General features: G+C 41.1%; 1 protein-coding gene across 3 annotated transcripts in view; it reads left to right on the top strand.

The window, feature by feature from the left end:
- Positions 1 to 290: 290 nt before the first annotated feature.
- The window catches only part of efcab6 (EF-hand calcium binding domain 6), a 108,394-nt gene continuing 86,807 nt past the window's right edge, over positions 291 to 21,877 (top strand). For all 3 annotated transcript variants that reach the window (XM_067999787.1, XM_067999788.1, XM_067999789.1), the window contains exons 1-6: positions 291 to 344; positions 471 to 622; positions 4,140 to 4,357; positions 6,293 to 6,387; positions 8,299 to 8,365; positions 20,825 to 20,961. In XM_067999787.1, the coding sequence (XP_067855888.1) occupies positions 484 to 622; positions 4,140 to 4,357; positions 6,293 to 6,387; positions 8,299 to 8,365; positions 20,825 to 20,961 (656 nt within the window). In that variant the 5' untranslated portion in view covers positions 291 to 344; positions 471 to 483. The remainder of the gene's footprint in view (positions 345 to 470; positions 623 to 4,139; positions 4,358 to 6,292; positions 6,388 to 8,298; positions 8,366 to 20,824; positions 20,962 to 21,877) is intronic.

Here is a 21,877-nt window from a genome sequence, read left to right on the forward strand (position 1 = left end):
CCGATCGGAGACAGGAGACAGGAGACCGGCCCCGGACCCCCGGGAGGAGACAGGAGACAGGTAACCGGCCCCCGGACCCCCGGGAGGAGACAGGAGACAGGAGACCGGCCCCGGACCCCCGGGAGGAGACAGGAGACCGGCCCCGGACCCCCGGGAGGAGACAGGTAACCGGCCCCCGGACCCCCGGGAGGAGACAGGTAACCGGCCCCCGGCCCCCGGTAGGAGACCGGAGACAGGTAACCGGCCGCCGGACACCAATGGAGACAGGTAATGGGCTGTCGGCGAGGAGTGAAGGAACCCAGCATGAAGGCAGGTAACCAGCATTGAACACACAACTGGGTCAGGTAAATATCAGCTATCACGGAGCCCGGTCATGCTCTTCTGTAAAAAAAAATGGACGATTTGCATTTGTATGCCGCTATTTTACCAAACTGAATCTTTAATACTGTATTTTCTGATTGTGGGTACAGGTGCCTTGAGAGGATGGTTGGCTCTCCCCCTGACCTGGCAGCTCTGTGCCTCGAGTCTCATGGAATGCCACTGGCTCCAAGACCCCAGTCAACTCAGGGGAAGATCTCATCACGGAACTGCAACAGTCGAGCTTCACTGCAATCAGCTTCAGGTAAAATTACATGAAAAAAATCGTGTAAACTTTCACACACTAACAACGACAACTTGCATTTATATAGCGCTTTTAATGTAGTGAAACGTCTCAAGGCGCAAACTTGCTTTTTCTTAACATTTTTATTGTCAAATATAAACATGTGGACTGAATTTTCCAGTAACCAGCAATATTGCCATATTTTGCAATAGGTTTACTGACAAAGATCACATTAAAAAAAACTACAGTTGCTATCCACACTGGGCAGTAATAGCTTACTGCCTTACTGGAAGGAATATGGTAATCTGCTGCTATCTTCTGCTCTGATATTTGTCACTGTTAAAATATAGCTGAGCTGCTTTTGGGGGAATAAGACATGATCTGAACTAACTTGATGCCATTTAGCACAGGTGACCTGACTCAACCGGAATTTTGCTGAATCTGAAGGGCATCAGGTACTATATGTAATTATCACTTCAGCCCAAAAATCTACTGTTATCATAGGGAAGCTTATCATTTCGAGTAAGATAGTATTTCATTCCTAATTTGAAATAATTGACCTTGTATCATCTGCCATATATGTCCAGCCTCTCCAAATTAAGTGTGTCTGATAAGTGTCAGTCTTTTTCAAGAATGAGTAAAATACTTCTTCACTCAATGAAAATATTTTATTGTCATTGCTCAAATTATAAACTTTCCTATGCTGTGGGTGTACATTTGGACTGGAACAATTGTTACATATTATAGCTGATGCATTTTAGAATAATTGAGAGTTGAGATGAATTAGGAAGACTTGAGTCTGTCAAAGGGAGTCGGGTCCAGGTTTGGCAACGAGGTTCAGACTAGGCCTGGCATTGGCCTCATTTGTGTTTCTCCCGCCACCGCCCCCCCCCCCCCCGCCCCCGCCCCCGCCCACTTCTGAATGTGCCAGTGACGTGCTGAAACTTCAACATCTTGTCTGTTTCTACAACTAACAGTAGGTCTGAGTGGGAATTCAGGGCTCACTTTCCATATAGATGCCATAGAATGATAGAAGTGTACAGCACAGAGGGCAGCCATTTGTGTCTCTCCTGGCTGTTTGGTGGAGCAATTCAAAACTAATCCCACTGCCTTGCTCTCTGCATATAGCCCCATGTCCTCATTATCATAAAATATTTATCTATTCTTTCCTTAAGATGCAATGGTCTCTGCTTCAACTACTCTCTGAGGCAAAGCATTCCATACTCTACCAACTCTATATAATGAAATTTCTTCTAACTTTTCTTCTCATTCTCTTAGTGACAATTCTAAATTAATAACCACTTGTGACTGACTCCCCAACCAGAGAAAATAGTCTTCCCTTATTCTTTATTTATAAAATCTAAAATGTATTTTGGATTCTTTTGTGGCTTTGTCTCAAGGGTTAATGTTTTTGCACCCCTAGGTCTCTGTGTCTCTGTACACCCTTCAATATCTTTCCAGTGAATGTATACTCCCATTCCTGGTTATTACCTCCCAAAATGCATTACCTCATTTTTTATATTAAATTGCATCAGCCAACTGTCATCCCATTCTGCCAACTTGTCTACATCTTTCTCAAGTCTTTTACAGTCCTCCTAATTGTTTGCCAAACCCCTACTATTGTGTCATCATCAAATTTTGATATGCTTCCTATCCCTCATCCAGATCGTTGATACATATCAAGGACAAGGGTGGACCCAGCACTGGCTCCTGGGGTACACCATTTCCAATCGTTCTTCAATCCGAGCAACACCAAGTTTACCCAAAAGCTTTGTTTCCTGTCCATCAACCAACTTTTCATCTATGCTGCTATATTTCGTCATACTATATGACTGAATTATTGTAACAAAGCTTCTATCAGATACTCTGAAAATCTATGTGCACCACATCTACTGGGTTCCCTTTATCTATCCAATCAGCCACTTCTAAAAGCTCTATTAAATTTGTCAAATATTACTTGCCTTTAACAAACTCATACAGGTTGTCCCTAACTGCTCTCTAATTTGTTCTTTAATTTTGGACTTTGAGAGATTGCCCATAACTGACATTAGTCTAACTGGTCCATTGTTACTTAGCTTCTCCTTCTCTCCCTTCTTTAGTAGAGGTCAGAGGTGTTATATTGGCTACCCTGCAGTCCCCTTGCACAATTTGTAGATTTAAGAAGGTTTGAAAAATTATGGTCAGTGCCTCTGCCTTCCTGACTTCCTTCAATGGCCAAGGCTGCTTGCCAATGATTTATCCACTCTGCTAATATTTTCAGAACCAGTTCCTTTTCTACAGTTATTTCTAACAATTGTTCAATATCCTCCTCCATTACATCTGAATTCTCATTTCCCCCATTATTTGTAGAAACTGACAAAAAAAATATTCATTTAATATCTCAGTCATACCTTCATCTTCCACAACTAGATTTCACCTTTCATCTGTGAGTGGTCCTACCCTTTCTAATTATTATTTTACTTTTTGTATGCTCACTGAAGCCTTTAATATTTCCTTTTCTATTATCTGCTAGCATTTTTCATATTCACTTTAAATCTCTCTTTACACCTCCTCACTACACTGTCTAGATTGCATATGATTTTCTTTAGTATATGCTTCCCTTTTAAATTGAGTTAAATTTTGATCTCTCTGTTTAGTCACAGAAATCTACCACGTTTTTGCTTTATAGGAATATAAGGCACAATTCTGCTGAATTTCTTTCCAACATCCTTTTATAAAGCAATCACTGTAGCACTGTAAATGGATTTTTCACCCTTTCTGTTTTCTGTATTTTTTCTCTCCCCTTAATTTTTTTGCTCATCAAGGTGAGGGTGTTGCGCCTGGAGCTGCAGAAGGCACATAGTGTCCATCGTGCACTCCCAGGTCTCATATAACACAGTCAGATATAGATTTAATCACCTTATTGTATCCCAACTTCAGAAGTGTACCATCTACATTTTTTTCCATTTCCTACACCAGCCATCCTGTGGCCTATGTGAGTGAGTGAGATTATTAATTAGAGTTGAATTACAGACAGTCTTGTGCTCTAGGCCCATTAGGAACTGGATTGAGACTTATTTCACATAGGACCCTTAAAGCCAACAGACAAAGGAGACATTGATCTTGTTATTCTGGGCTGGATTTGAGATGAGAGGCTATTGCCTAACCCACTGCACCACCCAGTTCCCCCTGTTTGTGCTTTCTACTGGTGGCTCACCACTTCACTTCCCTTTTTTGTGTGAGGAGGGAAAAGAGACAGAAAAGTAACAGATCATTTTTGTCAGTGATGTTACCTGCAAATGAGGTCATCATGCTTTTTAGTTTGTTTTATGTAATTAGATTGACTTTGTAAACAAAAAAAAATGCCAGGCTTTTGATTACAGTTTCCCCTTAATAGGTGTATTCATAATGACACTTTATAAAGTACGTATTGCTCTTTGTCAGCATATGCATATGTTTGTGAGTATGTTGTCTTGTTCAATGCAGATTAAAAATTAAGCCATTGTCCTTTTGTATTGCATTCCAGTTATTTAAATTTGATTTAAAATTTATTTCTTAGGTTCATTGTACTGTGACTCAGATCCAAGTTGTTCTATTACAAAAATTAAACACATTCTTGCTCAGAGAGCCAAGGAAAAGCAAAATGACTTGAGGAGAGCTTTCGATGCTTATGACGTAGATCGAAACCTTACGGTCACCAAAGGCGAATTCCGCAGAGTGATTGAAAAGTTTCTGCTGCCTCTTAACCCAAAACAATTTCAGGATCTACTTGCAAGGGTAATTGAGAAAAATGTCTGATGTTTGTATTTAAAGCAGCCCATGAATTTTATTATCATTATTTATTATTATTATCATTATTATCATTATTGTTGTTTGTCACTCCTGAGCAACTGAAGTTCCATTCCATGATGTCAAATATGCTCCATATGGGGTGAGACGTCTAGAATTTACACATTTAGAATGCATCCTGTTTCCATGGAAACTCTCAAATTTGAGTATTGAATTCAGTGCTCAACATTTAAAAAAAATCTTCTTATGGGCATACTTTTCCTGCCAAAGGAAGGATCACCATCTTTTTGCATGATTTGTATTGCATACAACCTAGATTTCAGTTTAACAATTTCAAGTTCATTGAGAACTTTTGTTTCCAAGGGAAATTGTTCCAATGGTTAGTGACTATGTGCAACTCTGTTGCGATGACAAAAATGCTACAGCTATGAACCTGGTTAGCAACATTTAAGTGCAATGAAATTCTCTTCCAGATAATTGTTTCGCTTTAAAACTATTTTCAAATACATACATTGCTTTGAAACCACCTGATATGTAAAATTGCCTCCAGAAAGCTTGGTTTCCTCTTTCATGCCTAACCCTTAATTGTCTGAAAAGCCCAAGTCTGTCCAAGAATTAAAGACAGCGCCCATATTTTGGGAGGCTTATGTAATACCTGTCTTACGCACCTGGATAGGATACAAGAAAATGCTAGTGGTTTGATAGATAATCTTTCTGTCACTTCTAGTCTCCAATTTCTCTGACATATTCTTTTTTAGCTAGAGATGCCCCCTCACAACATTGTTTTCTTCCTATCCACCCTTCGACTGGGTTCCCAAAAGGATTTCTCTTCCTCCCCTTGTCCCCTTCCTCCTTTCCACCTTCACTTCACCCATATACACTCTTTTTCTCTTCTCTTTGCATCTCATTCCCCAGGTGCTATTGAAATGAATGATTAAGTCAGTCTTCATTCATTGGAGACAGATGCCTATGCATGGGCACATTGGGGCTATTGTTCGTTATATCTAGAAAGTAACATATTCATTTCTGGATCCATTAAAGCACTGGTCACAGGGTGGTTCTTGAGAATTGTAGTGTTTCTCATCAGAGATGATGGAAATGTAGTTTTTTTGTGTCATTGATAAATTCATATTCATGCACATTTTGTTTGTTTACATTTGGGCAATTACATAGGGTTTCTAAACATGAGTCGTCAAGTGGGAATTGTGTAGTATGGGGGAGGATGTACCCATAGTCCAGGATGTTTAGAGGCTCTGTGGGATGCATTGTGCTGTTTCTACAGTGGGGTGGGGCAGGAAATGTCATGGGGGCTGTACCTTGGAGAATATATCGGTTATAATTTGATTGATCATTAAATTGAAACTGGGAAGAGAAGTTTGGTGTGACTTGATTGTATGAATAGCAAAATTAGAAAATAACCAGTTAGAGGAAAACATAGTTACTTAGCCAATTGGAAAGAAGGAAATGAACAGACAGATACAACTGTCACAGTGTAGATGGCAGATTCGATGTACAGTACATGGCAAATGTAATATTCTACAGTAATGGATTTCACTATCTGCTGATTTGAGGGAATTTGTTAGCATGGGAGTTTATCTATTATTGTAAAGTTCTGAATATACATAAATTGTTTCCAGGATAAGAAAGTAATAGAAATAGAGATGATTCTGACCCATTACTTGGCTGCATTAAAATGTAGAATAAAGAATTCCTGAAATGATTACAAAGTCAAACATTTTAGAATCTGCTTCTGATCCCCAATATCAGATCATCCTTTTGAAATCATTCTCTGGTAGCTGGTATTTTTTCATGGGTGTTTTATTCCTTTTAGGTCTGTATTTATTCCAGTGCCAGCAACAACTGCAGTGGCAAGAAATCTTGTGTTCTTTATATATTATAAAATATATTCCTTGCCTTTTTAAGCTTCCCATCAACAGTGATGAAACAGTTCCTTATGTGGCATTTCTGGAACAGTTCTGCACATCTGATGGATCCCGAGTAAGAAGTGCAAACAGCAGGTCAGTTCCTAGAGTAAAAAGGAAAAACTGCAAATGCTGGAAATCTGAAAAAAAAACAGAAAATGCTGGAAAAAACCCAGCAGATTTGTCAACACTTGTAAAGAGAAAAAAGATGGATTATGACATTTTGGATGTATACCCTTCATCGGGACCACTCTGATGAAGGGCACACATCCAAAACGTCATAACTTGTCTTTTCTCTTTACAGCTGCTGATGCTATTTCCAGCATTTTCTGTTTTAGGTCAGTATCTGGTGATACCTAGGGCAGGGAAATAAAAGTATATTTTTTGCAGTTAAGTAACTGAAATTCATGAGAGTCAAGTTAATAGTGTTTTGACTGGGCATTTGATGAAGGAGGTCTGAAGAGAAAGGAAGTGGTTGACACTGCAGGGTTTTAAAAAAAATTAGTAACTTTCAGTTTGGAGACTGTCACTTGGGACATATCCTAGGCTGAATGTATTAACCTTTATGTTATCTGGAGTAAGGACCTCCAGGTAATTGCTCATGTATTGTACATGTGATGGTAATGAAATAGCTAGGCTCATCTAACTTTTCGAAAAAAGTTCTTCAACAAATTTTCTCCCTTCCACTCCTGAAGGCACTTAACGCATGGTAGGGATAGTGCCCTGGGCAGTGAGTGCCCTCTGATACCTCACCCAGTGGCAATTCTTTTGTGAGTCTAGATGGTGACTGTAGGCAGGTTGTTTGACCACTGGGTACATCACAGTCAAGCAAAAACTTGTACTCACCTGATATCTACATAAGAACATTTTCTAGCTGGAGTCCCTGGATAGCAATTTGGGTATGATAGCCCTAATTGTTTCTTTCCTTTCCTGGCCAGATGAGATCAACTAGTTCAGCATAGACCCGATATTGAACTTGGGATCTTCCTGCTTTCTATGAATCTGTTCCACATTCAGCAGTCAAAGTTGCACACTCACAGGATGAAATCATGCATACAAAACTCACCTAGGGGAGACCTAAGGTTAATGGAAGAGAGAATCCACAACTAATACAATCAAGAAATCTAGCTATCATAATATCGTTTGATTCTAAGTGAGAAATACAGTGGCTGAGTTACTGATTAAGATCAATAACATTTTTGCAAGTAAAACAACAGTGGATTTCTTTTAAAAATCCCAATGCACACTATTAATAAAGTTTTTAAAGGTATATTGTTGCCTAGGTAAAGTGCTCCTCCTGGCTCTACAAAAATACTGCAAGCTGCTGCATGCCCGGGCTTAGCCCCCCAACCCACCACTCCCCATAGGACCTACCTACCTGCATTCCTGCCCAATCGGCGTCTACAGTTTGCTGGTTTCATATGGATGAGACCAGAAGCCCAATTTTGATTGGGACTCAGGTTGACGACTTCGGGCACATGGTGTGATCAGGTCGTCTATTTCACACCCAAATACCGGCGCTACTCCAATTTTTCTCCCCCTATCTTTTCATCAGCTAGTAAAATCCTAATCAAACTAGTACTTGAGTCACTCTTACCAGGTTTGCAGGTCATTAAAAAACATATGAAGGTATAACCTGCACACTAGGTTTATTGGAATTTACTTAAATATATTTACTTGATGCTAAAATGTTTTGAAGTTAGGTTTCACAATTAACTTGCATTTTTCTTTCCTTCTCTTATTTCCTGTTGTAAATGTTAGTGTGGGACTTTTTGTAACAGTCCTGATTATTTCTTAGACCCTGCCACACAGTACAGTCCATACCTGTTCTGTGCAACCAAACAGATTTTACCTAGAGATGGCTGACCCACTGTCGTGCCCTGTAAATAGTGCAACCGTTGTTTATAGCAATAGTTGCTAGAAGCAGTGCAATGTATCTTTAAATAATGTTTGTACTGAGTTAATTTCAAAATAGCAACAGTTTGTCTATTCTCTCTCTTTCTCCAGGAGCAGTTCAATTATATCCAATTGTGATATGACATTAAGGCAAATTGAGAATCATCTCAGAGAAAAGGTGAGAAATCCCCTGGTACGTGGCAAAAAACAAAATTCAACCCCCTACCTATTAATGGGTGGGATCTGGAGAATTGCTGCTTTATTAATTCAATGTAGATGCAGAGACAACCACACATAACTTTACAGCAGAGCGGATACCTACTGTTTAGGTGTTGGATACTGAATTTATTGAGTAACTTCAGCTTAAATGTTGTGTAGGTTTAAGATTTTATTTAGCAATGTTAACTGGAAATATATTCAGTAGAACTACAGAAAACTTGTTGCGTGCAGGTGAGAAATGGCTGCAAAGATTGTGGTGTCCTTTTTCCTTGCCCTCTCCAGATTGTAACTTATTTTTATAAATTGTTAAATCATTACTAGCAAATAGGGCATACTTCATAATTTTTTAAAGTGGTCACTACACTACCACCGAGGTGATATTATCAAATTTCAGGTTAGAGCACCTAAAATGTTACATACTCTTTTGTTGGTACTTGAAGGGATCAGTGAGGGATTTGCCTGTCCCTGTCCATGTCCATACTCCCTACACAGGAGTAAGGAGATCCTATTCTGTTTAAGCGCCTGGGAAGTTTTTATACATTAAAGGTACTATACAAATGCAAGTTGTTGCTGTTGTTACTTACAGGGTTTTAAAAGCAATAGCAACTCAGTTTTTAAATGGAAGCTGTGCTCAAGACTTCAAAATGTCTTGACTGTAGGAAGTTTTAAAAATGAGAGTACCAGTGCCAGAGAACAGCAATTGAGAGCTTGAATGAGCTCATAGTAACGACAGAAGAAAAAGATAAAGAATGTGGATACTAATTAACATTACTTAAACTGGAGCTTGCAAAGGAGCAGCAATCACAAGGAAGCTCCGAGAAACCGCAAGGCAGATGAGAAAGGGAACCAGTGACAACATGAAATGGTAATAGCAGAATGATCTGCAGCAATCTGCAGTTGGTGTCCTGGTCAACATTAATCCCTCAACCAACACCTTGCAGTACGCAAAATTGTCTCCCAGGTTTCCCTGCATTATAACAGAGACTACACTTCAAAAGTACCTCATTGGCTGTGAAACACTTTGGGACATCCTGAGGATGTGAAAGGCGCTATACAATTGCAAGTTCTTTCATTCATTCTTTCAAATAGAGTGCAGGTAAAGAAAGGTATTGGAAGTCAAGCCTGTGATCTGGTACAAAAAAGATCTAAAAAGACCGAGTGCAACATATCAAAATTTGCAGATGATACAAAGATGGGAGGGAAAGTAGAGAGTGAGGAGGACATAAAAAACCTGCAAGGGGATATAGACAGGCTGGGTGAGTGGGCGGAGATTTGGCAGATGCAATATAATATTGGAAAATGTGAGGTTATGCACTTTGGCAGGAAAAATCAGAGAGCAAGTTATTTTCTTAATGGCGAGAGACTGGAAAGTACTGCAGTACAAAGGGATCTGGGGGTCCTCGTGCAAGAAAATCAAAAAGTTGGTATGCAGGTGCAGCAGGTGATCAAGAAAGCCAACGGAATGTTGGCTTTTATTGCTAGGGGGATAGAATATAAAAACAAGGAGGTATTGCTGCAGTTATATAAGGTATTGGTGAGACCGCACCTGGAATACTGCATACAGTTTTGGTCTCCATACTTAAGAAAAGACATACTTGCTCTCGAGGCAGTACAAAGAAGGTTCACTCGGTTAATCCCGGGGATGAGGGGGCGGACATATGAGGAGAGGTTGAGTAGATTGGGACTCTACTCATTGGAGTTCAGAAGAATGAGAGGCGATCTTATTGAAACATATAAGATTGTGAAGGGTCTTGATCGGGTGGATGCAGTAAGGATGTTCCCAAAGATGGGTGAAACTAGAACTAGGGGGCATAATCTTAGAATAAGGGGCTGCTCTTTCAAAACTGAGATGAGGAGAAACTTCTTCACTCAGAGGGTGGTCGGTCTGTGGAATTTGCTGCCCCAGGAAGCTGTGGAAGCTACATCATTAGATAAATTTAAAACAGAAATAGACAGTTTCCTAGAAGTAAAGGGAATTAGGGGTTATGGGGAGCGGGCAGGAAATTGGACATGAAGCTGAGTTCGGATCGGTCAATGCCCTGTGGGTGGCGGAGAGGGCCCAGGGGCTATGTGGCCGGGTCCTGCTCCGACTTCTTGTGTTCTTTAGATTTGTGGTTGGGATCAGATCAGCCATGATCTTATTGAATGGCGGAGCAGGCTCGAGGGGCCGATTGGCCTACTCCTGCTCCAATTTCTTCTGTTCTTATGTTCTTAAATCCAATCTTATTACAAAATAGATGGATTTTTAAGGGTGTTTGAGTTGTTGGCAGTACAGCTCAAATGGGAAAGAGGAACATGGGCCTAAAGAATAGTACCATCACTCAATGGAACAACCTTACTGGATTATCACATATTGGTGTAATTTTAGAATGTTATGGAAAGCAGCTGATTATGTGTACAAAGAATTTGGTCTGGAAATGTAGAATGCTCAGAGTCTAATTAGAAGGAGATACAGAATCAAATTAGGGGACAAGTGAATTAATGATGAAAGGCTAGTTTCTAGAGATTGTACCAGATGATTTCCGTGTAATGATGCTAGACCACAAATATAAAACTCTAAGTGAGATAGCTGAGAATGCTCATCATTATGCTGTTTCATGAGCTTCAGGGAACCAGTGAACGAGTGGGATGGCAGACCATCCTCAACAGTTGGCCAGAGCATTGGAAGCTAGGAGATATACCCCAGAATAAGGTGGATCAATCCCTGAAGAGGAGAAAGGTTCTCATCTATGGTTTCATAAGGAAAATTATAGCTTTCTTACCGAAAGTGATACTAGATTGTCCATTCTGGAGAGGTGACTGTGTGACAGGAGCCATGAAGGGACTAAACCACAATGAATTAAAATGTGAGGGAGAGACAGCTTGGGTAGTTTTCCAGAGCCAGATGAAGACAGAAAAGCAAAGCCGGACTTATGTGGTGGTAGCAGTGGCTGATACTGTCTACAATGTGCCGAAGATTTAGCAATCCAAACCAAAGGAAGCAAAAAAACCACATGGGGTGTAGATCCCTGCTGCAGTGGTGGCACAGGATGTTATGGTAACACGCAAAGGGGCAAGGTTTGTCCTCCTGATATCCCTCAGCATATAATTAACTGAGGAGCCTGTGTAAATTGAATTACACTGAGCTAACTGAGCTAACTGACCTCACGCGGGAGGGAATGTCAACTCAGCTCACGTGTGGCATCAGTGTCTCGCATTCTGAGCCATAGTGCTATAGTTATAGTATGTTACAGCACAGAACGAGGCCATTCAGCCTATCATGCCTGTGCCAGTTCTTTGAAAGCGCTATCCAATTAATCCCACTTCCCTGCTCTTTCCCCATAGCCATATAAATTTTTTCCCTCCAAGTATTTATTCAGTTTTTTGAAAGTTATTATTGAATCTGCTTCCACCACCCTTTCAGGCAGTGCATTCCAGATCATAATAACTCTGTGTAAAAAATATGTTTCCTCATGTCGTCTCTGGTTCTTATACCAATCACTTTAAATCTGTGTCCTCTGGTTACCGACCTTTCTGTGAAACAGTTTCTCCTTATTTACTCCATCAAAACGGTTCATGATTTTGAACACCTCCATCAAATCTCCTCTTAATCTTCCTTGCTCTAAGGAGAACAACCCCAGCTTCTCCAGTCTCTCCACATAACTGAAGTCCCTCATCCCTGGTACCATTCTGGTAAATCTCTTCTGCACCCTCTTTAAAGCTTTGACATCCTTCCTAAAGTGTGGTGTGCAGAATTGGACACAATACTCTAACTGAGACCTAACCAGTAATTTATAAAGGTTTAGTATAACTTCCTTGCTTTTGTACTCTGCCTCTATTGTTGACAATTGTAAACAATTTTACAACACCAAGTTATAGTCCAGCAATTTTATTTTAAATTCACAAGCTTTCGGAGGCTTCCTCCTTCCTCAGGTGAACGTTTGTTGGAAATGAAATCCTCGAAATGAAATCGCATTTATAAATCACAGAACAATGCTTGGTGATTACAGACAGTTTTTTCAACTGTGAATTTAAAATAAAATTGCTGGACTATAACTTGGTGTTGTAAAATTGTTTACAATTGTCAACCCCAGTCCATCACCGGCATCTCCACATCAAGTTCTATTAATAAAGCCCAGGATCCCATACGCTTTTTTAACTGCCTTCTCAACTTATCCTGCCACCTTCAAAGATTTGTGTACATACACCTTTGAGTCTTTCTATTCCTGTCGCCCTTTAAAATTGTAACATTTAATTTATATTGCCTCTTATTCTTCTTACCAAAATGTACCATTTCACACTTCTTTGTGTTAAACTTAATTTGCCATGTCTATGTCCTCCTGAAGTCTGTTTCTATCCTCCACACTGTTTACTACATTTCCAAGTTTAATTTCATCTGCAAACTTTGAAATTATACCCTGTATACCCAAGTCCAGGTCATTAATATATATCAAAAAGAGCAATGGTCTTAATACCAACCCCTGGGAAACACCACTTTACACTTCCCTCCAATCTGAAAAACAACCGTTCACCACTACTCTCCGCTTTCGGTCCCTTAGCCAATTTTGTATCCATGCTGCCACTGACCCTTTAATCCTATGGGCTTTAATTTTGCTAACAAGTCTATTATGTGGTACTTTGTCAAATGCCGTTTGAAAGTCCATATACACAACATCAACCGCACTACCCTCATTAACCCTCTCCGTTACTTCATCAAAGAATTCAATCAAGTTAATCAAATACGATTTTCCTTTAACTGACTTTCAATTATTAGCCCATACTTTTCCATGTGCCAGTTAATTTTGTCCTGGATTGTTGTCTGTAAAAGTTTCCCCATCACCAATGTTGGGCTGACTGGCCTGTAATTGCTGGATTTATCCCTCTCCCCTTTTTTGAACAGGTGTGTAACATTTGCAATCCTCTAGCACTGCCCCCATATCTAAGGAGGATTGAAGATTGTGGCCAGAGCCTCTGCAATTTCTACCCTTACTTCCCTCAGTAACCTAGGATGCATCCCATCTGAACTGGGTGACTTTTCTAGTTTGAGTACTGCCAACCTTTTAAGTACCTCCTTTATCTATTTTTATCCTATCCAATATCACGACTACCTTCTCCTTTACTGCTACATTGACAGCATCCTCTTCTCTAGTGAAGACCGATGCAAAGTATTCATTTAGTACCTCAGCCATACCCTCTGCCTCCACAAGAATATCTCCTTTTTTGTCCCTAATTAGCACCACCCTTCCTTTGACTATCCTTTTACTATTTATATGTTTATAAAAGACTTTTGGTTTCCATTTTAGCTGCTAATCTATTCTCATACTCTCTCTTTGCCCCTCTTATTCTCTTTTTTAGATCATCTCTGTGCTTTCTGTATTTAGCCTGGTTCTCTACAGGATTATAAGCCTTACATTTGTCATAAGCCTCCTTTTTCTGTTTCATTTTAACCTCAATATCTTTAATCATCCAGGGAGCTCTAGCTTTGGATGTCCTCCCTTTCCCTCTCGTAGGAATGTGTCTACTCTGTACCCGAACCGTCTTCCCCCTTGAAGGCCTCCCATTGTTCAGTTACTGTTTTGCCTACCAATTTTTGTTTCCAATCCACCAGGCAAGATCCCTTTTTAACTCACTGAAATTAGCTGTCCTCTAGTTAAGTATTTTTACGCTTGATTGTTCCTGGTCTTTTTCCATAACTATTCTAAACCTAATGATATTATGATCACTGTTCCCCAAATGCTCCCCCACTGAAACATGCTCCACTTGCCCCATTTCATTCCCCAGAACTAGATCCAGGACAGCTTCCTTCCTCATTGGGATGGAAACACACTGGTCAAGAAAGTTCTCTTGTATACATTTCAGGAATTCCTCCCCCTTTTTGCCCTTTACACTGTTACTATCCCAGTCTATATTGGGATTTTTAAAAAAATCATTCATGGGATGTGGGCATCACTGGCAAGGCCAGTATTTATTGCCCATCCCTAATTGCCCTTGAGAAGGTGGTGGTGGTGAGCCGCAATCTTGAACCGCTGCAGTCCATGTGGTGAAGGTACTCCCACAGTGCTGTTAGGAAGGGAATTCCACGATTCTGACCCAGTGACGATGAAGGAACGGCGATCTATATCCAAGTCAGGATGGTGTGTGACTTGGAGGGGAACGTGCAGGTGGTGGTGTTCCCGTGCGCCTGCTGCCCTTGTCCTTCTAGGTGGTAGAGGTCGTGGGTTTGGGAGGTGCTGTCGAAGAAGCCTTGACTAATTGCTGCAGTGGTACCATCTTGCACCGGTGGAGAAGGGAGTGAATATTTAGGGTAGTGGATGGGGTGCCAATCAAGTGGTTTGCTTTGTCCTGGATGGTGTCGAGCTTCTTGAGTGTTGTTGGAGCTGCACTCTCCAGGCAAGTAGAGAGTATTCCATCACACTCCTGACTTGTGCCTTGTAGATTGTGGAAAGGTTTTGAGGAGTCAGAAGGTGAGTTACTCACCGCAGAATACCCATCCTCTGACCTGCTCTTGTAGCCACAGTATTTATGTGGCTGGTCCAGTTAAGTTTCTGGTTAATGGTGACCCCCAGGATGTTGATGGTGGGGGATTCGGTGATGGCAATGCCATTGAATGTCAAGGGGAGGTGGTTAGACTCTCTCTTGTTGGAGATGGTCGTTGCCTGGCATATGTCTGGTGTGGATGTTGCCCAGGTCTTGCTGCATGCGGGCATAGACTCCTTCATTATCTATCTGGGGGGTTGTGAATGGAACTGAACACTGTGCAATCATCAGCGAACATCCCTACTTCTGACCTTATGATGAAGGGAAGGTCATTGATGAAGCAGCTGAAGATGGATGGGCCTAGGACACTGCTCCGAGGAGCTCCTGCAGCGATGTCCTGGGGCTGAGATGATTGGCCTCCATCAACCACTACCATCTTCCTTTGTGCTAGGGATGACTCCAGCCACTGGAGAGTTTTCGCCCTGATTCCCACTGACTTCAATTTTATTAGGGCTCCTTGGTGCCACACTCGGTCAAATGCTGCCTTGATGTCAATGCAGTCACTCTCACCTCACCTCTGGAATTCAGCTCTTTTGTCCATGTTTGGACCAAGGCTGTAATGAGGTCTGGAGCCAAGTAGTCCTGGTGGAACCCGAACTGAGCATCAGAGAGCAGGTTATTAGTGAGTAAGTGCATCTTGATAGCACTGTCGACGACACCTTCCATCACTTTGCTGATGATTGAGAGTAGACCAATGGGGCGGTAATTGACCGGATTAGATTTGTCCTGCTTTTTGTGGACAGGACACCCCTGGGCAATTTTCCACTTTATCGGGTAGATGCCAGTGTTGTGGCTGTGCTAGAACAACTTGGCTAGACGTGAAGCTAGTTCTAGCACAAGTCTTCAGTACTACAGCCGGGATAATTGAAGTTCCCCATTATTACTACTTTATAGTTCTTGCATCTTTCTGTAATTTGCCTGCAAATTTGCTCCTCTACCTCCTTCCCAATATTTGGTGGCCTATAGTATACATCCAGTATTGTAATAGCTCCTCTATTGTTCCTTAATTCTAACCAAATAGATTCTGTCTTTGACCCCTCAATTTGATCATCCCTTTCCAGTAATATAATAGTGTCTTTGATCAATACTGCCAACCCCCTCCTTACTTTCCTTCCCTATCTTTTCTGAATACCTTGTAGCCAGGAATATTAAGTACCCAGTCTTCCCCTTCTTTGAGCCAGGTCTCTGTTACTGCCATTATATCATAGTCGCATGTGGCGACTAGAGCCTGCAGCTCACCAACTTTACTTACCATGCTACAGGCATTTACGTACATGCACTCCAAACTCATCTTAGACTGCCTCACATTTGCCCCCTGTGATCCCTCCTATTTCTGAACTTTTCTTTATTCTAGTGCTATTTATCTCTCCCAGTCCTCTGTGCACGTTGTTTCTCCTTTCTAATCCCCGTGCCAAATTAGTTTAAACCTTCCCCCCCCACCCCACCCCCACAGCTCTCTACGAGGACATTGGTCCCAGCTCTGTTGAGGTGCAACCCTTCAGGCTTGTACAGTTCCCTCCTACCCCAGAACTGGTCCCAATGCCCCAGGAATCTGAATCACTCCCTCCTGCACCATTTCTCCAGCCACACATTAACCTGTCTTGTCCTACTATTCCTATACTCACTAGTGTGTGGCAGTGGAAATAGTCCAAAGATTACTACCTTTTGAGATCCTGCTTTTTAATTTCCTTCCTAGCTCCTGAAACTCTGACTGTGGGACCTCAACCCTTTTCCTTCCTATGTCATTGGTTCCCCCATGGACTACGGCTTCTGGCTGTTCCCCTTCCCCCTCAAAATGTTCTGCACCCTCTCAGTGATATCCTTCACCCTGGCACCAGAGAGGCAACACACCATTTGGGACTCACGTCAGCGATTGCAGAAATGCCTGTCTATCCCCCTGACTGTCGAATCCCCTATAACAACTCCATGGCACTTCCTGCACATATACTTTTCCACACACATGAAGTGTTCTGGAGTTCCCATATGGCATAGGATGTGCCCCAGCTGTCCTGCTATGTTAGCTAACAGTTATTTAAAACTGTTATCAGGAAGGGCTATTGATTTGACAGTAGAGATCAAAGCCCATTGATGGACATGAACTGGAATTATTCCACTGAATAGGAATAGGCCATTCAGTCCCTCGAGCCTGTTCCACCATTCAGTTAGATCATGGCAGATCTGTACCTCAACTCCATTTACCCACCTTTAATCCATATTACGAATTGTGGTATCTTGGGTGTACTGCCAAAATTTATGAAAAGTAGCCTATGACGTTCCACTTGCAGGATATCAGGAAGTATAATGCACAAAGGGCAGATTGTTTCTAATTGGCTCAATGGACAAAATTTTCAGAGAAACCGGCAGGTTGTTGCATACAGCAGTGGATGGAAAATTATGAGCACCTGTAAGAAACGCCCCCTGAATGTGAAGTCCATAATCCCTAAAGGCTCAGCTGAATTTTGTAGGGCATGTGACCAGTGTGAGCATATGTGTAAACAGGGTATTACATCAAAGCAACATTGCAGGCCCTAACCATCACAATCAAACCTTTTTAGTAGGTGAGCTTAGATATACATAGGCCCTACAGATGACAGATGGAAATGATAGATCATGCATCTATTGCACTTAAATCGCCATGTGGATGAGGGGAAACAATGATCTGACCAAGTGAAGGTCCAGTATTGTCCCATGACAAATGGGTATGGACATTCTTCAGGTTGGCTGGCAATTACTTAAGCTTCATCCAGAACTATAGTGACAGATCCATGTCCGCAATGAATTTGAGCCAAAAGGTGAAGCTGAACTAGGTGGTCTGGTCTTTGATTTGGAGAACACATTTATAAAACTGAAAGATGCCTTCTATGCTAGTGAAGTCCTAACCAGGTCAGATTACATGCAAGAGTTTATTATCCACGTAGATGTGTCAGACAAGGGCATTGTAACCATATTGAGTCAGGTGACCAATCTTGGGGTAGAACACCCAGTTATCTGCCTGAGTTGTCAGCTTTGGTGTAGGAAATGGCCTACACAGCAATTGGAAACCATGTGTAAGCATCTTTTGGGCATTCAAAAGTTTCAGCCTTACTTATGAGAGGAAATTTAAGAGCAAATTTTTCTGAATGCACATTACCGTTAATCACTTCTAACTTTGCTTTCACTGCCATTGCAACTTAGAGTGGGGGAAAGGGACGTGAAAGTTGATGCTTCTACCACAAGACCTTTGAAAGTACATCAAAATATGTTTTATTTACAATAGTCAATTCTTACTATTAGCTGAGCAGGGAGAAGGCAATCCACAGCAATTAGGAGTCATGCCAAACTTCAAACAGTGCCAGTAGCTCTCAGGCAGTGAAAGGTAAAATGTACACAATGGCAAGGGTAGGCTTGCTGTGAATCAAGCAAGTTTTAAAAAATCAAAATGAAAACCTCAAATGCAAAACTAATCATAATGTTCCAATATATTAGTACTGAGACTGAGGGAAGAAAAGAGAAAGGATATCTCAGCAAGAAACTTAGGATGGGGCTGGGGAGGGGGTCGATAGAGAATGATGATTTTAAAGGAAAGACGAGAGGGGTGGAATAAGGTGAGGTAAAGTTAAAGTTGGGTACAGGAACGCTTAACAGATATGCATGTATGTATTCAGAGTTACCTAGCAATTGAGTAGAAAATCATTAATGGACAGAGTTACTGAGTAAAACAAATAGCAAAGATTACATAGGCAACTCAGTCTATCATTTTAAATCAGCACTAACAGATGCTGAACATTAATTATAGCAACAACCAGAGTCTGAGGTTATAAATTGGTAAGATTACTTTAAGAGTAATGCCGTAGATGGTTACAGCTTTGAATAGCCTGTCTTTTAAATAGCCCAGGCCTATGTGTATGATTAACAAAGTTCAGAGCTTACACAACCTCATCCTTGCGAGCGGCATGGTTGGGTCAATCTCCTTCCTTCCTTGGGATACGGGCATTAGCTTCTGCAGTGTGAGTCGATGAACCTCTTCGCAGCAGGGTTATTATTGGATCTTCGGTTCCGACTGAACCCACCCTACAAACAAGTGATAATATCTGATCTAGCATTCCTCTCACTATTCTCGGACTCAGACAACTCGCAATTAAGTGACATTCTTAGCTCTGCCTATAACGAGCTGATGTAGCTGCAATTTAGCTTCTATCATAGGAACAGGAGTAGGCCATTTATCCCCTCGAGCCTGATCCACCATTCAATGAGATCATGGCTGATCTGTGACCTAACTCCATGGGCCTTAGTCCCATATCCCTTAATACCTTTGGTTAACAAAATTTCAGATTTAAAATTAACAATTGAATTAGCATCAACTGCCATTTGCTGAAGAGAGTTCCAAACTTCTACCACCCTTTGCGTGTAGAAGTGTTTCCTAACTTCTTGCCTGAAAGTCCTGACTCTAATATTTAGGTTATGTCCCTTAGTCCTAGATGCCCCAACCAGTGGAAATAATTTCTCTCTATCTAACCTATTAGCTCCCCTTAATATCTTGAAAAGTTCAATCAAATCACCTCATAATCATCTAAATTTCAGGGAAAACAACCCTAGTTTGTGTAATCTCACCTCATAATTTAACCCTTGGAGTCCAAGTATCATTCTAGTAAATCTTTGCTGCACTCCTTCCAAGGCCAATATATCCTTCCTAAGGTGCGGTGCCCAGAATTGAATACAGTACTCCAGGTGTGGTCTAACCAGGGCTTTGTATAGCTGTAGCATAACTTCTACCTCTTACACTCTGTCCTTAAAGGTACCTTGTACTGGTAAGGGTACCTCTTATACCTGATGGGAAAAAGTTCTTATGGAAGAAGAATAGAGGAAATAAAAGTCGTCTTCTGATTAACACAGAAACGAAGAAAAACTGCTACTTCTACCAAAGACAAAGAAAAACTGCTTCTGAGTGGCTTATGTGCCAGAAGGGCTTGCCCCCTTTTATGTAAATCATCCCCAATAAGTCAGTACTGAAGCATGGTCAGCTTCATTTTTACAACCCCCTTCACTTTTAATGTAAGGGGTTGGGACCCATACAAAAGTGAGGGGTCATGAACTGTTTATGACTCACTAAGTGCTTCTTCCCTGGATCTGGGCAGTGGTAATGACTTCACAACATAATTTCTTAAAAGTTTTTATTAACTATTTGCTTCCCACCACTCAGTTCAACAGTTGAACTCCATATTGTATGGGCAGTTGCATTGACAGTTTACAGGGTTTTCCCCTATGAATCTTGAAGGCAACCCATAGGCAATTTTATGAGGCACTGTTCCTACAATGTCAATGTAGTTGTTCATTCAAAAGGTCATTAATGTCAAGGACCTCATTTGTAAGTGAACAGATATTTTGGAGGGAATTGCAGAAAGGGACAGTGATTTTTTGATTCACTGGCAGAGTTTGAGGAGGCAGTGGTGAGTGCGGTGAGGAAATTGACACGATTAGTTCCCAGTGGAGATGCTGGGCGGCAAGGTCAGTGAGTGAGAATGATAGGTATTTGGAACGTAGAACATAGGAACAGGAGTAGACCATTCAGCCCCTCGAGCCTGTTGGGGTTTCTGCTTGTAAGGATACATCACTAGTGCCTTGATGGGCCCTTTGGAGAATGCTGAGAGAGGCACAGAGCATGGCTGTGGCTTAGTTGTGAACTTATCCAAGTGGCTATATTCATAAATTCACCATAATTTGCTGTCTCGTTCAGAGATACCAGAGTTGACCAGTCCAAATTGATTTAGTGTAGGATCCTTACTGCTGGCCACATTAATTTAGACTGGATTAGAAGTCAGGCCCCAGAGGTGAAGGGAGCTGACCCATTTGCACCACCTAGTCTCTAATTTTTGTAATAACTTTGTAAAAATCTATAACTAATATTATTATTTCTCTAACTTAGATTTCAAATAATTTAAAAAACCTCATCAGAGCCTTTAAGTTGTTTGATTATAACAAGGATGAACACATTCAGTGCCATGAAGTTCGAAGAGTGCTCGAGAGCTACTGTTTCAGAATGACAGATTCTCAATTTGAAAGGTCAGTATAGCACTCACACACCTTTGGTGTTTTTCAGGATGCTCTTTGGCTGTTCTTTGATCTATTAATGCTGTATTATCAATCCAGTGTACTACAGTGTTAAATCACTGCATTAGCTATAAACCTCATTCTAAAATATCACATGCTTATGTTGACTACAGTAACAAAATACACCATGGCATGTTGTGAATGGGAGAATATATAGTTAGTAGTGACTACAAGTTTTATTTTTACAACAGAAGAGTAACGGGTTCCTGTAAATGATTATGAAATTTGAGACTGAATCACTGCTTAGAATGGTCCTATAATAACTTTACATTAATATATATGGACTGTATTATTTATGTTAATCAGCAGTTGATTGTGCCAGTTCCCTATTGATTTAGTGAATAACAATTATTAGTCCTTCAACTTTTATCTTTGACACAGAATGCCTTTGGCAAATAGAAGACTTGAAACAGAATGTACCTCACTCTCATTGGGTGAGGTACCAAAACCGCCCCCAGCATGAATCAGTGCCAAGCAAAGGGTAGAACATTAAAAATAAAGATCAACATGTGTTTAAATTGGTTTGCAAATGATCACTCTTGCCTGTTATAAATGCCACACTTTCCTGAGAGTTCTGTTAATGCATTTGTGCTTTATGTTATGTAACTGATATTTACTTTTTTACTTAATCCGTTGGAAAAAAAAATCATGTCCCAATGATTGGGTTTCTATCCCAAGAACTGTTCCCTAGTTGGGAGGGTTAGCCTCCTTCAGTGCTACTCTCGAGCTTAGGAGTGTTGAGAGCAGCCCCAGCCCCACCATTGAATAGCCTGCCAGTATTCACTGGGCGCCTACGTGAAGCCAATTGTAGGCAAGTGCCTGTTTTCCACTTATCTTAACCCCCTGACGCACATAGTGATGTCCCAAC

This window comes from Heptranchias perlo, chromosome 18 (genome assembly GCF_035084215.1).
Source record: "Heptranchias perlo isolate sHepPer1 chromosome 18, sHepPer1.hap1, whole genome shotgun sequence".
NCBI classification, from domain to species: domain Eukaryota; kingdom Metazoa; phylum Chordata; class Chondrichthyes; order Hexanchiformes; family Hexanchidae; genus Heptranchias; species Heptranchias perlo.